At 41.7% G+C, this 23,397-nt stretch overlaps 1 protein-coding gene across 1 annotated transcript in view; it reads right to left on the reverse strand.

Annotated features, from left to right (window-relative positions):
- ADCY1 (adenylate cyclase 1) overlaps positions 1-23,397 on the reverse strand; it is a gene marked incomplete at both ends in the record, with an annotated part of 157,130 nt that overhangs the window by 82,707 nt on the left and 51,026 nt on the right. The window contains one exon of the mRNA XM_084279872.1: positions 8,943-9,061. Coding sequence (XP_084135998.1) covers positions 8,943-9,061 — 119 coding nt within the window. The remainder of the gene's footprint in view (positions 1-8,942; positions 9,062-23,397) is intronic.

Here is a 23,397-nt window from a genome sequence, read left to right on the forward strand (position 1 = left end):
TTTGGCTTCTAGACAAGCTATTAGCGTCATAAGTTACAACAGTATGTCAATATTCTAATTAAATCCTAAGGGAAAAAATAATCCATTACTGAGCAGAGCTTTGTCAAACTTCTGCTCTGCTCTTGATTTTAAAATCTGTTTGACACCACTGTGCTGCAGGAGCAAGGCTGTCCTAGGTTAGAGGTTTGCTTGTTCCTAACACTGCCGGCTTGCTTACAAAAGATGAGAGGAACATATCCTGAGTATTACTGAAGTGCAAGACAGCAGTGGAAGGAGACTAGTTTGGAATCTTTCCTTCTGATTGCTTTATTTGAGATGCAAGGCACACTTTTGTTACTGGTTTTCTCTCTGAAGGTAACAGCTATGGTTACCCTTTCCATGACTTTAAGCCCCTATTGCTCCAGCAAATGTTCTGCTCATAGCTAATAACTGCTTGTTGATGTAGCTGCACTGGCGTTAGTATCACCTTTCTTCTTGCAGTGGTCCCAGAGAAAGGCTAAAACACAGTTTCGACTGCAGCTTTTCTGTGGATCTGAAACCTTCAACTGATCTTATTCTTATGTAGTAACTAAGCTTAAAACTACTTTTAAAAAAATTAGTTTTAACATTTTTTAAGGTATTGATTGCTAGAGTTTAGCTTAAATGCTCCCCATTGCAATTATAGCCTGTCTTCCTAGTATTTACATAGTAACATTTCTACATTTGATAGGAAAATTAACTTATTTCTGACAGGAACTTAGTTTCCTTAAAGATATATTGTACATAAATGGCATGTCTGAATTACCACTAATACTAAATGAAAACTATCATGTCCAAAACATTTTGAAATATACATAATCTTAATAAGTTATTTGCAACTGCAAAAAAATCACCAAATTTACAAATGTCTTCAAAGGAGTTTGGTTTGCTACAGAACATTTTGTGTTACAGATGCTATGCATTGCATCTTTCCCCCGAACTTTCTTTCTTAATAAAATGCACCTAGCTTTCTGACAAGAAAACCTTTCCAAAGAAGCTTGAAAAAAAAAAGGTCCAAATACAGTACAGTACATTTATTGCATCTAAAATTACCAGTGGACAGTTCCTGCTAGATGGTCTACACACAGATAACATGCCTAATTTCTAATATCCACATAAATTGAGTACAAGAATACGCACCCCACAGATGACTGCAACGAAGTATATATGATAGATACCTGCATCTTATTGTATAAATACAAATTGGTAAACACTGAAGAGGGACATTTTTCTTTTGACTATTTGTTTCCCTTCTGATTTATTAATGACATAGAAGGAGGGAGTGCACCCTCAGCAAGTTTGCGAAGGACAACAAGCTGAGTGGTGGAGTTGATATGCTGGAGGGAAGGGATGCCATCCAGAGGGACCTTGACAGGCTTTGAAGAGTGGGCCCATGAAGTTTAACATGGTCATGTGCAACGTCCTGCACTTGTGTCAGGACAATCCCCAACACGGATACAGAGTGAAGGATGAATAGACTTGGAGCAGCGCAGCAGAAAAGGACTAATGTGGATGAAATATTGGACATGAGTTGATACAGTGCACTTGCAGCCCAAAAAGCCATCCCAGACAAGTTGTGTCTGCCCCATTCTTGGAAGCATTCAAGGTCAGGTTGGCTGGGGTTTTGAGCAATGTGATGTGGTGAAAGATGTCCCTGATCACAATAGAGAGATTTGACTATGTGATCTTTAAAGATTCCTTGCATTCCAATTATATGATTCTATGATTCTAATTTTTAATAAAAGCTTTATAAGGATATTTATAACTGCTTCTCATAGAAAAATTCAGAATAAAAGCAAAGTAGCTCTGCAGTGAGCAACTTCAGGAAAGAAAGCATTGTGAATGCCACATCTGTCACAAACAAGATGCGCTGGTTCAGCACAGGCATATAAAATACATACATCATTATCTCTTACTCCCTAACTATCTGGAGCATTTCTGTGTTGACAAGCCCTGAGTCATCCCTCCAGGACCTCTTGTATTCCTGTTTTCTCCCTGTGATCCCTGCAGGAAGGCATAGCCAGCACCTGCCCAGTGACTGCATCCCTCCAGGAAGCTGCTGCACCTGCTAAAACCCAGTCCTGAAAGCCTGGGGCTTGGTTTGAGATTTAAGCTGCTTCCCAACTGTGAGCACTGATGGAGCACGCCTTTTCTATGTCACTATGGAGTGCTCAGAAACAGAAACCCTGCCAAGTTACATAAGAGATTTATGAGCTTGTAAGTGGTAAACGGTCACTTTTAACAGTGCTCCTTCATGTGCGTTATGCACTTGCCTGGTCCTGTTAATTGCAATGGAACCACTTGTATAAACAAATACACAACAAAATAAGGAGGGGTTGTGTGCCCTTTTTATTTCCCCTTGGGTCATTTGTTTAATTAGAGTAGAACTTAAAATAAGAATGGTATTTTAATGGCACATGGTGCCTCAGAAGGGAACTGTAGGGCGCAGGTTTACCACAATAGAATTTTTTTTTTTTTTTGGCCTATAACTCAATGCAGCAATTAAGAAGCAAGTGCTCTCAAAAAATAAAGAGGGCTGTTAAAGCTAAAAACGAAGGGACAGTTCTTTTTACAAAATAATCATTCTTGAAAACTAGTTCCCTGTGAAGTGTTACTGGCTCAGAAATCCTGCGTGCAGAAGCCTGTTTTGGTAGTTCAGCCCCAAAGGAGAAACAGAGAAAGCCTCCATGGGTTGGGGCAAGGACAGTTTACAGACAAAATTACTGTAAACAAAGAACAATAATGGCCAATTACACTCACACCCAGTGATAACGCAGAGTACCTTGACGACCTGATGAGATTCCACAGTGCCACACAACTCAAGGACCAACCTAACACCCCAGCCACACTCAGACTGCTCTGGAAGCCTTAAGCCAGTACCCCTCCCCAACCAGCCCCTTTTACGGGGAAGTGATGTCAGGTGGTGTGGAAAACAGCACAGGCTAACTCAGCTCATCTGTGATGACTGCTTGGGGAGGTTGACTCTGGCCTGTCCAGAAACTGCACACCTGTTCATAGGCATCATGGTCACAGCTTTTTAAAATGTTGGAATTCGCAAATTAAATTAAAAATTCTTTTGAGTACTGATGCTTTCTAGAAGACAGGATAGACCAGAAATATTTGCATATAAATACATGCAGACTGTACTCTGGCCTCAGAATGGGTCACACCAACCACTAAATGACCTCAAGGAATGTTTTTATGGGTAGTTTGAACCTGGTTTGAACCAGGTTTGAACCAGGCAATGTGTTGCCTGATTTAATATCTCTTCTTACAAGGCAGCCAGTTCTATTTGACACTTGTGAAAAATTTGGATAAATGAAATTGCTGTGCCAGAGCCTCAGTCACTTGGTAGAAGTTCAATGTTTATTTTCTCTTTATCTCTTGATATTTATAAACTTTATTTGAGTTACAGAACAAAGTGAGAAGTTGTCTGTTAACATACCAAGTTGGCCATATCCGCATCCATGCATGTATTGCAACAGCTAATATCTAAGGGAGTGGGAAAAATCCATTTCAGAAAAGACATGAGGGCTTCATACAGGGCACATATTTAATCTGAAATAACAACCTGAAATTACTTAATTAAATTATAGCTGCATTGAGAAATTCAGTAACGATTGGTGTGTTTTTAAAGTAGCCATTGTATGTGTGTGTATATATATATTTTTATATATATATATATATATATATATATATATATATAAATAAACCCTGTAGGGTGTAGTGGTTTGGCCCTAGCTGAAGGCCAGATGCCCACCAAAGTCACTCTATCACTCCCCTTTTTCACCTGGACAAGGGAGAAAATATATGTTGAGAGGCTTAGGAGTTGAGATAAGGACAGGGAGAGATCATTCCACAATTGGTGTCATGGGCAAAACAGACTCAACACAGAATAAAGGAAAGAAAACGCTCTAATTAATTTACACTACACACCCAATGAGAAGTGCGACCAGACTTTAAAACACCTCCCCTCACCTCTCCCTTCTTAGCAGATGTCACTTAGTCATTTTGCTCCCTTCTCTCCCTGCTCCCCACCCCAAGCTTGGCATGGGGATGGGGTGGGAGTTAGAATCTGGGTTTCAGTCAGTTCATCACCAGTTGTTTTCCTTCTTAGCCGGAGGTGGGGGAGGCATTTCACAGCTCCTTCCCCTGCTGCACCATGGGGTTCCCACCCACAGGGAACAGTCCTTCATGAACTTCTCCAGTGTGAGTCCTTTCCAATGGAAAGCAGCTCTTCACCAGCTGCTCCAGCGTGGGTCACTTGTATGGGGTGCAGTCAAAGAATCATAGATTATCTCAGTTTCTCAGGCCTAAAACTGCCCCAGCCTGGTCCTCCAGAGTCACAAGAACCCCCCCCCCCGCCCCAGCAAACCTGCTCCAGTGTGAATCTCTCATCTCTGTGCCTGTCTCGCTCCATAGGCTACAAGAGCTGGCAGAGGCTTGTTCCAATGCAGGTCACAGTTGTCTTCTGTATGTCTCCACATGCTCCAGTGTGGGGCCATTCCACAGGCTGCAGGTGGAGTCTCATCCTTTTCCAGAGGCTGTGGGGCAACACTGGCTCAACCATGGGTTTTCTCCACAGGCTGCAGGGGCATCTTTCTCTCTGGCACCTGGGGTACCTCCTCCCTCAACTCTTCCCTGGCCTTGGTGTCACAGTTTCTTACATCTTCTCACTCCCTTCTGTGGTGGCAAAAAATGACTGCTGGCATTTTTTTTCGTTTTAAATGTGATTCACAGAGGTGTTTTGACCATCACTGATGGGCTTGGCCTTGGTCAGTGGCAGGTCTGGCCTTGAGTTGGCTGGTGTTAACTCTCTCGGGCCTACAGAAAGCTTCTAGCTGCTTCTTGCAGAAGCCACCCCTTCAGCCCCACCCCTTCCTCCACCAGAACCCAGCCATGCAAAACTACAAGGGCCAGAAAAGGGATAAGAAAAGTACGTATAAATCCTATGTTACTTAATCCTATCCCAGGAAAGAGCTGTCTCCAATGTTATAAAACATACTCCTGACCACCACAGAAGTGCTGATCTGTTGCAGTCTTCCCATGTAAGCTGACATCTTGTTACAGAAAAATCAGATGCAGCATGTAATTTAAACTAAGGCTATTACTACCAAAGATGCCCACTGCATAATCCTACCCCTGTGTTAGTTAATGCTTATCCAAGTAATGTATGTGATTGTGAACAAGATAGAAGTGTAACTGAAATATGGTTAGTGTGACCAACAAATCTTGAAGACTGCCAAAGAAGAAGATGAAAATTAGGTGAAAGGTGATTCCAACAGGGGGAGATTGCAACCCTCACCCCATGGACCACCCACACCAATTACATCACTAATTCAAAAGAAAGAATGATTAGGCATGCTAATTTACATAGGAGGCAAAGAGTCTTTTTAACCAACCATATTAATAATATATATATGTTGTAGGAGCATAAATATGTTAATACTAAGTGTATAAATAAGCAATGATCTGGAGCATTGGTGTGCTGTCTTGGGACACACACACATATTTGAACAAATATGCAATAAAATATCTCTGCTCTGTCTGTATATTAGCATATTGCAAACTGGGTAAAGGAACCCGCAGATTTGCAACAACAATCTGGTCCTCACATCCTTCAATGTGGCTTTCGCTGGTGTCATCACAGTAAGATAATACTTTCACTGTCTTGAAATGGCTCCTGATCTATATATGGACTGCTTCTTTCTCACAAAGCCCAGACATTACACTGGTTGTGATTATCTTACCTCCTGATGCTTGAATTTAGTGTTCTTACTGGGTTCAAGTTATAATAGCATTGGATGTGCATTTCCATGTTTTGTTTGGCATTAAGTTGTTTGTTTCCATGAAAAACATATGTAGTAATTTCCTACTATACAGCAATTCTGTTCAGAAACTTTACAAGGTAAGAGATGACCAAAAAGCCTCATTTCTTACTCTTTGACAAATAAATTTATATTTTCTTGTAGTCCATTGGGTAATATTCAGGTATTGCACAGAAAACATACAAAAAGAAGCAGCACATCTCTAGAGTGACGAATTTGTTGGCAAAGGACTGATTTTCATCCACTTGTGACAATTGCTTTTGACTTCATTGAAAAGGTTCCATAGAAAAATATATTCTGTTTTAGCCACTATCCTTTACACAGTGTACACAGGAGATAATAAAACTTGTCTGGGACTGATTTTGTGTTCCTTTTAAAAAGGCATAGATACATACAGAGTGTTGGAATGGGTAACGACCTTTTCTTGTACCATTATCTCACTTCCAAAAGGAAAGTAAATTTGTGCCTAGTGATCTTTGACATGAACCAGCTGCTGAACAGAGGGCTTTGATTTTCTTCAAAAGTTATCAGTTAATGGATTATGAGAGGGGAGAATGCAAAAGTGTTAAAATTTTAATAATTAATAATAATAATAATGCAAAAATTTACAGCCACCACAAAACTGCACTAGGAAAAGTAAAGTAAAAGGAAGGGGAAAAATACAAATAAAAATAATAAAGGTGATAAAAAGTTGACATAAACAAAATATTCACAGCAATTAATTTAAAAATATAAAACCTAAGTGAAAAATAGTTACAGAACAAGAAAAGAAACACACATCCAACCAACACTCATATCAAACTGTGGACTCTCAGCATTTGTTTCTGCAAAATGCAACCATTAAGTGTAAGCATTGTTGCAAAGGATCTGTTTCTACTGGATCCAAATTATAAAAATTCCAGCTCTGGAATTGGAGGGACATGGAGGGTTCAAGCTTTCAGCCTTCCTTTGCACTTCTAGCATTTTCAGTAAAGTTATTTATCAGACCTTCCCCAAGTTACAAGCTTATATGTGAGTGTCATAGCAGGAATTTTTCATTTGCTAAATGTGAGCATTTTGAAGGAGAAAAGGGTTTTTCTCTACAAACCACTACAGTTCCCAGGGTCCTTGCAAGTTCCTTTGACAGTACTACCATTCTGTGTAGGATGCCATCTACTCAGTGCTGGTTTATGGGCTACATTCATTGATGTCCTTAGAAACATCTCAAATAGAAATACAAAGTAAGTTTTAAACTGGTCTCTTCTCCACACAGGAATTTTCAATTGATATTGGAGGAATTTAATGCTTTGTACTGCAGAAAGAAAATTAAATCCTACTAAGGTAGAAGTCTGAAGTGATTTCTAACTGAAGAGAGTTATCTGTTCAAAGAGTTATCCTGGGATTAAAATCCAGTCTACCAGGGTAGACTGGCAACAGCTTGCTGGGTATTTACCATGACACTATTTCTTCCCTTAACTTCTTTTAATACAGTAGTTGCATTATTGAAATAAAAGGTAATACTGTTTCTTAGAGTACAGATGGTGTGTGGAAGTCTCAGGTCTCTTCTCTGACGATCTTTCATTTGACATTAAATTGAGACAACCTCACTTTGCCTCCATCTGCCCCAAAAGCACCCTTTTAACGTCGGAGAATTAATTCACCTCTCCAGACAGGGTATTCAAGTTCAAATCTTCTATGAACTCCACACAGAAGCAGTGAGCAAGCCACAACAGCCTTAGTGGTTATATGAGATACTATTTCATTTAGGAAAAAAAAAAATGGTACTCCTGAGGTTACATTTCAAAAAGATCTCAGTGCAAGAGAGGGTTCAGAAACATTACAATCAACCAGTCCATGTGCAAAGAAATGCCATCAAAGACTACCCACACTGTAACCAATAATTGTACTAATCAGGATATAAATATCCTTGGCTTGCCTTGAACCTGAATGTAAATGAAATTAACAGTAGTATACATGTATTTCATAGCACTGTCATGGCATAACTAGACAAAATTTTTGTAAGTATATAAGCAAATGTCAGCACCAAAGGAATAAAGACAGTAGATCACCCAAGCAACAAAAGCTGGCAGAATACAAGACAAGCACAAGTGACTGCAAATAGACAGGACATGATCCAAAGATGGAAGATTGGTAAGAAAAAGAATAAAAGACAGATGGTATTGGGGCGGGGGGCAAACAAATAAAAGGAGGAAGCATAAACAAGGAAAATCATAGAAGGAGTAAGACAGCCCACCTTGATCTTGAATTCTCTCATTTAGGAGCTTTCACGCGTGACTTTGGCAATTGAGAAACATGAAACACTGTAACCGACAGCACTAATTTTAGGCATCAACTCTGAGGTATTGTACTCTTAGGGCTAGCTTTTAATTGATTGTTAAAGATCAAGAGTTTTGTATATGTAGGGATAATGATCAATATTATATAAGATTTAACCATGAGCAATAAGTCAGCTGCTAATTAATAAATTCAGTAATGTTTAATTTCACAGTGTAAAACTGACCTGATTTGTTAGTCTTCTAAACACTCCCATCACAGCCATCTCTGACTCTCTCTCTGACATAAATGCTTTTACTTGAAACACTTAATCACTAGGAAATAGTCCTTGCAAATATTAGTCAGCTCAATGCATGACAGATTGAATTCCTAGAGAATTCCAGTGGATGAGGTGCTAAAGGGAGTTTACTCCTTTACAAATGGTACAAATAAAGGCAGTTCTGTGGCGTTATTTATTAAAGCTGAACCTTGCTTGGTGCAAGGATGGGACCAATTAAAACTCTTCAACTTTGTGTAAAAGTTACCATACAAAATAAAAAACCTCCTATTCTGCCAAAACATAATACAGCACAAAAAGAATGAGTACTCATTTTAAAAAAGTTGTCTGCCTCCCAGCACTACTATTCTAAGCCATTTGTTAATTCACCATTATCTTCTGAGAAGACTATTAAGTCCTCCTAGTGGGACTGTTCTCCCACTGTATTCCTTATTTGGTTTTGTTTGGGTTTGCATTTTGGGTTTTTTTTTCTCTAAGACCTGGCTCAATTGCATGTCACTGTATTTCTCTGCTTGAAATTATTTAATGGGCTACATCAATCCTACCTAACATTGTCATGCCTTTGAATGTAGATCTTGTGGAAAATCCTTTCAGGAGGCTTCAGGAAATCTTCCTTCATTTCCATTGCAACATTTCTGGGCAAAAGACTCATCAAGAGACGTTCCTAAAAGAAAATGCAAACATCAGTTTTGTGGTATAGTGTGTGACTATTAGTCAAAATTTTTAAACTAGCAGACTAGATACACTTTTCCTAATGTAGTCTGCTTCCTGAGAATTTTGGCTGTATACATAATATGAACCATTTCTCTCAAACTTCTGCACCCTGCATGGCTGTGGATTTTTCGAGTCTTCTGCACTAAAAGAAACAAAAACAACAACCAAAAACTATACAGAAGGGGAAGAGCCAGCTTCAAGAGCACATAATTATCCATGATTTTCATTAACATCACAATGCTAATAATAGCAACTTAGTTCATTGTTAGCAGCATTTATCTGTCTGGGAAAGACTTCCCAGGATCATTTGCTAGCCTTTTGTGTATCCTATTTCTGAATCTAATGAAAGTGTTGCGGTACAAGGACTAGAACAACTGGCTATTAAGCAGAAAGAGTGGATGATTGATTTAGCCACAGTTTGAATCAGCAGAACAGTAATAATGGTAAAGTTTTAATGACATCTTATCCAGTGTGGCAATGCTGTTCTAGCCAGCGCAGTAATGGAACACATCAGTACAAACCCCTGGTTAAGCACATCTTTTCTTGATCTATCCACAGAAAGACTTCTATCATGGGTCACTGACCTGCAAAAAAAAGGACCTCTGATGTTTTGGATCTTGTCAGTATTGACTATAAAGGACCATGTAGTTTTTCCACATATTCTGGTGGTACCACCTGGAAAACTTGCAGCAGGTGTTCTTAAGAGTTTTAAGATATCCTTAGATACCTACATGAGTTTTGTTTTCACACAGAAAACACTTACCATTCAAAATGCAGTTCCAAGTTAATCCATCAGACCTGCAAGCTTCTGCCATCAGCACAGTCTGAAGGAATTTGCATAACCACATCTGATCTGATTCAGGAATACCAGGTTCCAGAGTATAAGGGTGTTGTGGTTTAGCCTGAGGTAGCAGCTGAGCACCACACCTCACCCCTCCTCCCCCCGCAGCAGGATGTGGGATAGAATTGGAATGAAAAAAAAAACTTATGGTTTGCAATAAGGATGGTTTTACTAGGAAAGCAAAGGGAGAGGGAAATAGCAACAGGACTTAGAACAGAATATACAAAGTAGGTGATATACAATATAATTTTTCACCCAGCAAGCTGACCATCCTGGTCAATACACTCAGACCCTCCTGGAGCCTCACTGTCCCTCCTTAACTATCCCCCTTTTATGCTGAGCATGATGTCATATGCCATGATTTCTCTGTTCAAAACAAATAGTTTTTACCACAGTGGATCTTACAAAGCTCTGTTACTCCTTGTGTCTTGTAGTTGATATACTGTTTTAACTGAAATATACTGAGGTTATAAAATGAGCTGACTACCTATCAGAGAACAGAGATTCTACACAATAAAGTATTTTGAACTGTTGCTTTTTCTTGGTTTTAAGATGGTGTAAAATCCAAAGGATGCTGAAATTCAATAAGCATTATCCTAGATAATGCCAATTTTATGATGTCTGATAAGGACTACATTTTCACTGTAGCTACTCTTTAAGTGATTATGTTAAAAGATCCTTGGCATTTTGCTTAAATCAATGGTAAATTCCAAAACCACTATGAAGAAATAGCAGAGTTTCAGTTTCTGTTACCTAGAAAGTCAGTCTAAAACAGTCAAACAAAAATTACACTGACAGACCCTTACAGACACCAATGCTTACTGAATAGTTCTTCTATGGCTTATTAAACACAGTTACAGCGCAAGATGTCAACAAAAACCTCCCAGATAACTTCTGCAGTGTGCAGCAAATGGAACAGGAGCCAAGGAAGTAATAGCAATCATCACTGTGAATGTAGCAACAGAGACCTGCAGGATGAAGCACTGAAACAACATTGAAACCTGCAAATGTCAGATGTACTAAGGGAGTCTAAAAAAATGGTGATTCCTATACTCATTAGCCGCATGATTACAAGACCTGAAGGAAGCTTATGAAAATCCTAAAACAACTTCTGGTGGCTTGCTTTTTCCATTACAGGTTAAAAAAAAACCCAACCAACAAACCAAACCCCCAGAACAAGAGCAAACTGAGAAAGAATTGTAGAACCTTTTACAAAGTGGTTTAGCAGCCTCAGACACACTGAGCAAAGAAAGATGCAATTATGGCCTTCCCAAAGGGTAGCCACTGCTGACCTTTCAGGGCAAGAAGGGAAGCAGCATTATGGATGTAAATAATTGTCACTGGAGGAAAGACTAGAAAATGTCAGCCCACAATGGAAAGTATCAAAGCACTGAAGATAAATGAAATACAGCACCTAGCTCTCTAGAAAAAATATAAGAAAATTGTATTTTATTTTGGACAAAACTTATCTAGCAAGCAAAGCAGTATTAGCCTTCAGGTCAGTTTCAGGAATGATCAAAGTTGATCAGTCGAGTGCTTATGGGTAAGAATCAAGGGTCACACTAGCATGAGTGACACTGTTGTGGGTGTGTACTATAGGCCCCCTGATCAAGAGGAGTCGGCTGATAGTGCTTTCTATAAGCAGTTAGAAGTAGCCTCGAGATCCCAGGTGCTGGTCCTTAAGGGGGACTTCAATTACCCAGATATTTGCTGGGCAAGCAACAGGGCCAGGCATGTGCAGTCCAGACAATTTCTGCAATGTGTAGAAGACAATTTCCTGCTACAGATGGTGCAGGAACCTACAAGGGGAGGGTGGGTGCTGGACCTTGTTCTTACTAACAACGACGGGCTCATTAGGGAGGTGAAGGTCAGGGGCAGCTTAGGACAAAGCGACCACGAAATGATCGAGTTCAAGATCCTGGGTGGAAGAAGCAAGCCAAAAAGCAGGATAGCTACCCGGAATTTTGGAAGAGCTAACCTTGATCTCCTCCGCAACCTATTAGGAGCTATCCCATGGGCTACGCTGTTAGGAGGAGAGGGAGCCTGTGGGAGCTGGGTAGCATTTAAACAGCACTTCTTCCAAGCACAGGATAGGTGCATCCCTTTGAGTAAGAAATTGGGAAAGAGAGGCAGAAGACCTGCGTGGATGAGCAGGGAGCTAATGAGTAAACTCAAAGGGAAGCAAAAGGTTTATGAACTGTGGAAACAGGGTCTGACCATCTGGGAAGAATATAGGGATGTTGTCAGGGCCTGTAGGGAGCGACTAGGAAGGCTAAAGCCCTCTTTGAAATGAAGCAGGCAAGGGACATAAAGGATAATAAAAAGTGTTTTTTCAGATATGTGAAGTGTAAGAGGATGACCAGGGATAATGTGGGTCCCTTGCTGAACGGGGCGGGTGTCCTGGTAACAGGGGATGATGAGAAGGTGGAGATACTGAATGCCTTCTTTGCCTCAGTCTTCATTTCAAAGGCCCCTCGGGACCCACAGATCCTGTATGAAAGTTGGAGTGTTGGGGAAACAAAGAATTTCCCTCTGGTTGAGGTAGGGGAGGCCCAGGAGTGGCTCAAAGGGATTAATGCACACAAATCCATGGGCCCTGATGGGATACATCCACATATCCTGAGGGAGATGGCGGAAGTGATTGCTGAGCCGCTCTCGATCATCTTCGATAGGTATTGGAGAACAGGAGAAGTGCCTGAGGATTGGAGGATAGCCAATGTCACTCCAGTCTTTAAAAAGGGCAAGAAGGAGAATCCTAGCCACTATAGGCCAGTCAGCCTCACTTCTGTCCCTGGAAAGGTTATGGAACAGCTTGTTCTGGATGCCATCTCCGAGCAATTGGAAGAGAAGAAGGTCATGAGGTGCAGTCAGCATGGATTCACCAAGGGGAGATCGTGCTCGACCAATCTCATAACCTTGTATGAGCTCATCAACAGCTGGGTGGATGGAGGGAGAGCAGTGGATGTTATCTACCTTGACTTCGGCAAGACTTTTGATACTGTCTCCCATGACATCCTGATAGCAAAGCTGAGAGAGCATGGGATAGATGAGTGGAAAGTGAGGTGGGTTGAGAATTGGCTGTTGGACTGGGCTCAGAAGGTGATGATCAGTGGAGCAGAATCTGACTGGAGACCTGTGACTAGCGGTGTTCCCCAGGGCTTGGTGTTGGGTCCAGTCTTGTTTAATATCTTGATTGATGACCTTGATGAGGGAATAGCATCCACCCTCAGCAAGTACCCAATGATACAAAGCTGGGAGGAGTGGCTGACACACAGGAACACTGCGCTGCCATCCAGAGAGACCTGGACAGGCTGGAGAGCTGGGCAGGGAGAAACTAGATGAGGTTCAACAAAAGCAAGTGTAGAGTCTTGCACCTGGGAAGGAGTAACTGTCTGTATCAGTACAGGCTGGGGGATGACCTGCTCTGTGGAGAAGGACCTGGGGGTCCTGGTTGATGACAGGGTGGCCATGAGCCAGCAGTGTGCCCTGGTGGCTAAGAGAGACAATGGGATCCTGGGGTGCATCAGGAGGAGTGTGGCCAGCAGGTCAAAGGAGGTGATCCTCCCCCTCTACTCTGCCCTGGGCAGGCCCCACCTGGAGTATTGTGTCCAGTTCTGGGCTCCCTGGTATAAAAAAAGACAGGGATCTCCTGGAAAGAGTCCAGAGAAGGTCTACAGAGATGATTAAGGGCCTGGAACATCTCCCCTATAAGGAAAGGCTGAATAAGCTGGGGCTGTTCAGTCTAGAGAAGAGAAGACTAAGGGGGGACCTTATTAATGTTTATAAATATCTTAAGTATGGGATGCAGGGGGAAATGGCCAGCCCCTTTTCAGTGGTCTGTGGAGACAGGACAAGGGGCAATGGCTGCAAGTTGGAGCACAGGAAGTTCCGCACCAACATGCGGAAGAACTTTTACACAGTGAGGGTGACAGAGCCCTGGCACAGGCTGCCCAGGGAGGTGGTGGAGTCTCCTTCTCTGGAGATACTCAAGACCCGTCTGGACGCCTCTCTGTGCAATATGAGCTGGGGAGCTGCTTTGGCAGGGGGGTTGGACCCAATGATCTCTCGAGGTCCCTTCCAGCCCCTATGATTCTGTGATTCTGTGAACTCAGAGATTTGCAGCTGAAAGCCATTGCAAGGTTTGGGAAAGGGCTCTTCTGCCTAGGTCTCACAGAATCACAAGGTTAGAAAAGTCCTTTGAGATTATAAAGTCCAACTGTTCCCATCCTGCGCTAAACCATATCCCTAAGTACCTCATCTACCCTTTTTTAAAACACACCCAGGAATGGTGACTCAACAACCTCCCTGGACAGCCTGTTCCAGGCCCTGAAAACTCTTTCAGTAATTTTTTTTTTCCTAACATCTAATCTGAACCTCCTCTTGTCCTGTCACCTGTCACCTGGCTGAAGAGACCATCGCCCACCTCTCTACAACCTCCACTCAGGTAGTTATAGGCAGTGATAAGGTCTCCCCTCAGCCTCCTCTTCTCAAGGCTAAACATCCCCAGCTCCCTCAATCACCCCCTCCAGCCCCTTCATCAGCCTGGTTGCTGGTTGCTCTGGATTTGCTCGAGGACCTCAATGTCCTCCTTCTGGTAAGGAGCCCAGAACTGGACACAGTACTTGATGTGCAGCTTCACCAATGCTGAGTACATCCTATTCAGTAAGTCCTAGTATCATTGTCTGATTTTTTCATTTGCTCCTGTATGGATGATCCAATTCTAAAAATAATCTGAAAAACAGACTAAAACTAAAACTAGGGGTGCGTGGCTGCATAGCGCACTGAATGGAACAAGGGACAGCACCAAAGCAAGGCCAGTCACATTTGTGGTGACATTCATGCTTGAGTGGCTGTTGCTTCTGACATAGATGGTTGATGACAGAAAAAAATTGGAAGAGTAAGACAGGGAGCACTAATCAACTGGCAACAACTTTGACTAGAATAAAACAACACTCATGCTGCAGACCTTCTTATTGGTAACAAATCATGTTGTATTGAGGTAGCCTCAACATGTGATATATTCCAAAACACAGGGGCCAGTAGAGAGAAAAATGCTTCCACATTTTCACCTTTCTCAATGATCCACAATGCTGCTTAGGCTTATTACATCTGATTTATATCTAGAAAATTAAGTCTTGGCTCTATGACTATGCTATTTTAGGAACTCTTTTCTTCTCCTGCTGTAAATCTTCATTAAGCATTAACATGGTCTAAAGTGAAATTACATGCTGAAAGAAAATATTATTTTCAGAGAGTGAGGTTTGACAATGGTTTTGCATTCCCTGCAAAAATCTCACTAAGAAAGGAAAAGAACAGATGAGAATCTCTATCGCCTTCATTGACAACACTTTTCATTAGATTTGTATTTTTAACTGCCAGTCCTAGCCTGGGATTTAGAATGCCAAACTGGCTGCCTCTACCAACTGTCTCATCCTCATTAATGATTTATGCATTATTAATGAAGACTTAGTTAAGTTTGAAAAGGACTTTAGGAAAACATCCAAATTTCTTCCTCCCACAACAATGCAGCATTGCTAGAAATAAGAAAAGGACAAACATTCAATTCTAAAACAAGTCAAAATGTACACGCCAAGCCAATTAGGAATTGCTCAGTGTTACCTTGGCACTACTCAACAACTAGAATCATTATGCACATGACAGAGGAGGAAAACATGCAAAGGCAGAGAAATCAGGGGAAAAAAAAACCCTGTTTCCCATTGTTAATGGCCAAAAAGACCCCATATTACTACTTGATGTTTAGAACTTTCAGATACAGAACATTGCTGTATAGCAAATCCCACTCCGGGTTGGACCTGGGGAAATGCAGTCTTCTAGTTACTCAAGAGTTGGCTGAAAAAGCCACAGGTGATCAGACCTGGTATAGCTGGCAATCCTGCTTTGAGGGGATGGTTAGACACAATGATCTCCAGAGGTCTTCTCTGACTGTTGTGTACCAAGGAGGACAACAGCACAAGGATCACGATCCTGGGGAGGCCTGATGCCATCCTGCCACCTTGCCACACACAAAGTGGGACTTTAAAAATACCAGGGTAGCTCACAGCTCAACACCACCTAGCAGCAGTGTGATTTCTCTTTCCCTATCAGGGAAGTAAGCAGGCAACAGAGAAACAGACTGTTGAAACAACTGTTTCCATCATCTGCACGCTCTATTCTGCCCCAACACTCTCTTCAGCTTTCTCCAATTTGGAAGCTTCTCAGCAGAACTCCCTCTCCCATCCCCAGCCTGGACAGCTTCTCTCTCCCACAGTCCCCCTCTGCTTTTATGGGAGTCCCCAGTGCATGCTCCTAATACATTTCTTTTGCCTGTCTCCAAATGAAGACACCATTCCCCCTCAGGGTTGAAAACAGTTGTTTTTCTTATTTTACTGCTTCTTCCAAACACTGATGACTGTCTCAAAGTCCCTTTGAAATTTGCACCTTGATTTATAATAATTTCATGCAGCTCCCCAAACAATACTATCCAGTCCAATTCCACATTCTATTCCTATTGTACAAAATGATTTATTTTGACATCAGTATGGGAAATGACTGTGATACATTTTAAAATTTCTTTAGTGAGTTGTAAATCATTTATGATCCCACTCTCCCTTCATCAGAAAAGGAGTGAAATGCAGAAAAAATGTCTTAATATTCCCTGATAGCATCTTCTCCTTTCTTTCCCATTGCCTGCTGTGCAGTTGGATGACCCCTCACAACTCTCTATTCATAAACTTGATGTACTTGCTGTGTATTTCCATAGATTATAATGAGATAAATAGAAAGCAAAGTGGAAATCTTATTTATAGTCAATGCAGAGTATTTTATTAAGGGAGGCAGTTGTTCCCATTTTTATGAGATACATAAGAGAAGCAACCAGGTGAACTGTAGCATTGCCTTAAAACTGTGTGCTCTCATGTTTCTCTGGTTCTTTGAAACCAGTTCCTCCTTGTCCTCATATGTACCTCTCTTTGCTCTTCTGCAGTGAACATGGGGAAGGAGAAAAGACGTCCAAAAACTTCCCTGGGTACAACCACCAGTGACAGAATGATCAGCAATTATGGAATCATTCCTTAAAACACACATTTCAAATGTACTCAAACTCAGAGTTAGGTGGTAAAGCTTCTGGTCTCAACACAAACTGCTTATTTTTGTCTTACTATTCTGTTCAAAAGATGCATGGATCAGCAAAGACATGCTACCAGCAATGGAAACATTTCGAGAAGGTTAGTGGGCATGGGAAGATACCAGTATGGGACACCTTAAAATATCTGCTAGGAAAACAAAGAAAAGTCAAATGGGAGTGGTTTGTTTTTTTTCTTTCTTATTAAATGTAAGTTTAATAAATGTCTTTATTTCTATCTATGAAATTCTAGTAGGATTTTAATAAGCATGTTTTTGAGGGTTTATCAATGAAGATAAATTTTTTTGGGGGTGCAGAACAGCCACTGAACATACTGTTCTAAATCTTCCAGTGTGGAAAGAAAACATTTTGCCCATTCTCTTGCAGGGTCAGGAAGGTCAGGCTTCATCTTCCAGTGATCCCCTCATAGTGGTACTAACAGTATGTGTATATACGTTGCATATATGTGTTGAAAACAAAACGAGACACTTTAAGCACAAGTTCAAAAAAGTTAACTTATTTATAAAAAGGATTGTCTGATTCAAACAAAGAGGAGCCTTAGAAATGATCAGGAAGGGTACCAATCATCTGCCAATGTGATAACTGAAGGGAACACAGAAGTACTAATGTAATTCCTAGGCAGGCCTGCAGCTGAGACACGTGTCAGATCAGGTTTGCTGGAGTCTGAAGCACCATACAGAGCAACGTTAGTGGGATTTTTCTCGAAGGACATGCTACATGTTGGAGCTCAAGATGGGACTATAGCACTCCCTGTTTTTCCTCTGCCCCATGAGATATGAAAGCCTCCCTTACCACACTCCTCCCAAATCCCGGTATCTCCATCAGCTCCACATAGATATGTGGCAAACTTGCTCTGGCACTTTGCTAAGAAATGGGGCCAGGGCAGGGGAATGGAGGGGGTGGGAAAGGCCACAGCCACCTCCAGTCCTCTTTCCTCACTGCAGGAGTAGATGTTCTGTAGCTAAGGGTCCAGGGGTACAGAATGGGGGAAAGTGTCAAAGGAATATTAAAGATATGTTGTGAAGCACTACTGCACTAGTGTCACTGCTTCACAACATTTCTGTTGTTTAATATATCATACTTTAGAACTACAGTAGCCATTCAGTATCAGTACATGTTCTTTGTTACTGCAGATTTTTGCCAGCGGTGGAACAAACAAGAAGTGTTCAGTATTCAGTAAAAATTTTGCTGCTGATAGAAGCTGAGCTCAGTAGCAGGTGTAAGCTGACTAAGGATTTTAGAAGACCAGAAAACTGAAGTCAAAAGCAATAATTTTAGAACCTTAGTGGTAAGCAGATAGTATTTCAAAACTACAGATGCCTTTATTATAGCAAGACCAAAGCAAATCACAATGCAAAACAGTAAAATGGAATCTCCTGAGACTAAGACCTAAAACTTTGAAAAATCTAGAATTTCTCTAATCTAGAGTAGAAAAATCTAAAAGACTTTTTCCTTTACTACTCATCCTCACTTTTGTCTTCAAAGAGCACAGAAATGAGCTTAACCCATCAGCAGAAATTCTCTTCACCTTTCAAATGGAAAAACAAGGACCATCCACGAACATGCTGAGGAACATGATTCAGATTTAGTACTGGGAAGATCATGGAACAGATCCTCCTGATGACCCTTCCTGTGGCAGGGGGTTGGAACTCTATGATCCCTGGGGTCCCTTCCAACCCATGCCATTCTATGATTCTATGATCTGTTCCATGATCTTCCCAGGCACAGAGGTGAGGCTCACCGGCCTGTAGTTCCCTGGGTCTTCCTTGCTCCCTTATAAATGGGAGTGACATCATCTTTTTCCAGTCCCCAGGGACCTCTCCTGACAGCCACAACTTTTCAAATATGATGGAGAGCTCAGCTGCTGTTTCGGACTTGCTCTGCCCTTACTCCCCCAGTTCCCACCTAGAGGTCCAGGGATACAACATTCTGGGACTTGAGAATTATGAGAATCCTGACTGCCAGAGAAGACCGAGGCAAAGAACTCATTCAGTACCTCAGCCGCCTTCACATCAGTTGCAGCCACTTCTCCTTTCTCATTCACCAAAGGGGGTACGCTCTCTTTGGCCTGTCTCTTCTGGCCAATGTACCTGTAAAATCCCTTCTTGTTGTTTTTAACAACCCTCACCAAGTTCAGTTCCATCTGCGCCTTGGCTTTCCTGATCCCATCTCTGCAAGTCCAAACACCATTCCTGTATTCTTTCCAGGCTACACACCCTTGTTTCCAGAGCTTGTACTTGCCTTTCTTTTCCCTGAGTTTGACCAGCAGGTCCTTGCCTAGCCATGCTGGTCTCCTGCCCCTCCTGTCACTCTGTCAGAGGGACAGAGAGCTCTTGAGCTCTCAGAAAGGCATCCTTGAAGAGTAGCCAACCTCCATCACCATTTCTGTCTCTAAGGACCACCTCCCAGATCTCTGCCAACAATTCCTTAACAGCCTAAAGTTTGCTCTCAAATCTTGGAATGAATTTAAATTGTGACAGATTAAGTTCACTGCAGGATGGCAAACCTGCAAAAGAAAATCCTTAGAATGTATTTTTTTCCCCAGTTAATGGAATATGGTCTTGTTCTTTTCCCTCACAGGTTAACCAAAAAGACCAGGCAAAACATGTCTGACAGTATGTGTGTGCAAATAGTGTATACTGTTGCACACTGGAATGAAAGCCAAGTGCCCAGCTCAGTATCCTGTTCATGGAGATAATCTTGTACTTAAGCGGTAACATAGCAACTCAGAAACCATTTGGCAAACTGCACATGTGACTACTGCCAGCTGCTGTGATGTGAAGCACCTATGAGGCAGAGCTGCTGGTCTACAGCGGAATAGCCTTGCTTTTCAGGAATGGCACAGGAAAAGCTGTGCAAAGCTTCTGTTTAAGCATTAGCAAGCTTTATGTTATGCTTAAAACACTCCTAGAAGAGAAAACAATTCTGTGGACAACAATAAAATACATGTAACAGAACTTTCCTAATGACATTTTCAAGCTTCATGTAAATTCTGTGAATCAGAAATAAATCCTGAGGTTGTATTACTTCATACTGTAGCACGCTACTAAAATAGATAAAAACTTTGTATGAATGTCCACACAGCACTGTTGTCATCCATATTGCTCTAAATTTTCGCATGGCTTTCTCCCATAAGAAAGCACTTGTGAGGTATTTATTATTTAAGGATCTGATGCACTATAGTCACCCTTCTTACCTATGATATTTTGCCTTAGCAAGTGCTATCCATGATGTCAATTATTAAAACCTGTATGATAGCATATTGTTAAACATCTAATGACAGATTTGTGTGCTCTTTATTTGTCCCTTCTTCTCAATTTTCTAATGGAAAATACATAGATCAAATAGGAAAAAATAAACTGAAAAAGTCACAAACACTACCAGTATGTACTGGCTACTTTAAGCAGAACTTATAGAAAATTTCTCATTTCTTTCAAAACTCCTAACATTAGCTTACCTATTTATGTTTGTCTACCCAATGTAAGCCAGCATACATTACATCAAAGAGCTTAACATGTGGCATGCCCATATGTTATACATACATATATGAGAATAAAGAAACTGCAACAGCAGTCCAAGGCACCCCTTAGACTGAGTATGACTGACTACATATGAATGAAAAATAGAGTTTGTATGCCCTATTTTCTTCTTCAGAAGTCTGTCCAGTGGCCATAGTTCACACTTTGTCTCAAAAAATGAAACGTCTGATAATGAATGTAATTAATATTAACATCAGGAAGCTTTCAGGGGGTGAAATAAATTGTTATAGCACTGATCTGGCCTGCTGTTACAAATATGGCTTTTTAAAGGTTTTTATAGGTTTTTCTATAAGACCATATGTTACATTTTGCAATTAAAGGCATGTGTTTAGCATAATTACAATGTAATTAAAATATATGTCCTTTATGTGATTTATGACTGTATGTTTTTTCTTGTGTGTTAGTGAGTTCCTACACTTTGACATTTCAAGTCTGGTCACAAAGCACCTCTTTCTTGTACCATACAGCTGTGTAGCCCTAAGCCTAGGTGTCCCCCTGTGACCACTTTCAGACAAAAACCTCACCATATCATCAGCAAGGTGTTCAGGATAGGAGCAATGAACTACCCTTGTATATGGCTATCGCTACTGAGGTTTGCTGCCTATAGGTTTAAAGGTTAGATTACAAGCCTCACTTTTACTTGGCTATTAGGTAAGACTGGTCCCAATGGTATGCCAAACCACACAGCTTCTGTCACTAATCACATTCAGATGGGATGTTTATTCTGCATAAAAAGAGGTGCAATAGAGCTGTAAAATTAGAACAACCTTTTTGTTTGCTATACCTTGCCTTGCAAGGGGTAACAAGCAGTTCCTAATGGCTTCAGGTTGGAGCTGAAGCCTCCTACCTGAAGGTTTGCCTGAGTAGCCCTCAGATTTATTATCTGCTGTATTAAGGATAGACACATGCAGCACTGCTGCAGGACTGAGGACTAACAGATGCTAGTCAGTGGAAAGCTTCTGGGCAACAGTTGCTGTTTGGGACAGAGAAATGTGCTCTTTCACAGCTCCCTTTTCCTGAGAAAGGTGGAACACAGCAGGATGAAGGTAGCCAACCATTCATCTCAGCTTGGTGTAAGGATCTTAGCAGCCAAAGGTGGCAAACAGAGAGCATGACAAGTTCCCATCTCTGCTACTGCTGTTTGGCCAAGAGGCATTGCTTGCCAGCCTGCATGAATGGGCACGAAGCCCAGCAGTTCGAACTGAGAAACTGAAATGGTAATACTTCTTAATTTCTCTCTTTTCCCTGATCCTAGAAAAGAACAAATAGATCTTTGATGGTAAACCATCCTGTGTAGGTTCAATGACACCATGAACTCAATTTTACATCTCCTTGTAATGTAGAACACTGATAATGTGGCACAGGCTCACCCTGACAGCTAAAATTACTTAGTCTGCCTACGTTTTTCAAAGATGGCACTGGTGTCATGGTTTCAGCTTGGATAGAGTTAATTTTCACAAGAAGCTGGGAGGGACACAGCCAGGACAGCTGACCCAAACTGGGCAAAGGGATATTCTATACCATGTCATGCTCCAGATGTAAGGGGGAGCTAGCTCAGGAGGAGGAATGGGAAGGAACAGTGGCTGCTTAGGGACAGCCTGGGCATTGTGCTCTGGCCAGTGAAAAAATTGCATTGTGTATCACCTACTTTGTATACTCTGTTAAAAGTATAGTTATTTTCCTCTTCTTCCTTTGCTGTCCTATTAAACTGTCCTTATCCCAACCGATGAGTTTTACCTTTTCATTTTACCTTCTTTATTTCCTTTTTACCTTTTTATTTCCCTTCTTCTCCCCATTCCACCAGGGAAAAAGGATATGCAAGTGTGGTTCTTCACTGCAACTGGGGACAAACCGTGACAACTAGCTAGTTTTTCTGGAGAATTAGGTATCATGTCTCACCCTGCAATTTGTGTAAAATCAGGACGACTTCCCTGTTGCATACCAAATAATTTGAACAGGAACACATTGTTGTGCCTACACGATACAGATTAAATTCTTGCTGCAGGGCAAATTGCTGATGCACAGAGGCAGTATAAATGATTACAGAAACAGGGCCTGTATTTAAATGATCAATTTCTGTTGTAGTTTTCTGTGGCTGGGTTTGGGGAAGGTGGGGGTAGGCTGAAGGGGTGACTTCTGCAAGAAACAGCTAGAAGCTTTCTGTAGGCCTGCCGTAGTAAACATCAGCTGACACAAAGATGGCGTCATTGTAGACCAAGGCTGAGCCAATCAGCGATGGTCATAGAGCCTCTGGGAATCACATTTAGGAGAAAAAAAATGCAAGAAGCCACTTTTTGCCACCAGAGAAGGAAGTGAGATGTAAGAAACTCTGCAGCCACCAAGTTCAGTGTGAAGAACGGGGTGGGAGGAGGTGCCCTAGGTGCCAGAAAGAAAGATGCCCCTGCAGCCCGTGGAGAAACCCATGGTGGAGCTGATGTCGTCCCACAGCCCATGGAAAAGGCCGAGACCCCACCTGCAGCCTGTAGAGAGGCCCCACGCTGGGGCAGGTGGAGACATACAGGAGATGCCGTGACCTGTGATGGAGCAAGCCCCTGCCAGCACCTGCAGCCCGTGGAGAGAGACAGAGACACACAGAGAGAGGCCCATGCTGGAGCAGGTTTGCTGGGGGAAGTGGAGTGTGGGGTTGAATTGTGACTCTAGGGAGGACCGAGCTGGGAGCATTCTGGGCCTGAGAAACATTCTATGATTTTATGACTGCCCGCTATAGCAGTGACCCACGCTGGGGCAGCTGGTGGAAGAGCTGA

This window comes from Gallinula chloropus (genome assembly GCF_964237585.1).
Source record: "Gallinula chloropus genome assembly, chromosome: 2".
Classification (NCBI taxonomy): Eukaryota; Metazoa; Chordata; class Aves; order Gruiformes; family Rallidae; genus Gallinula; species Gallinula chloropus.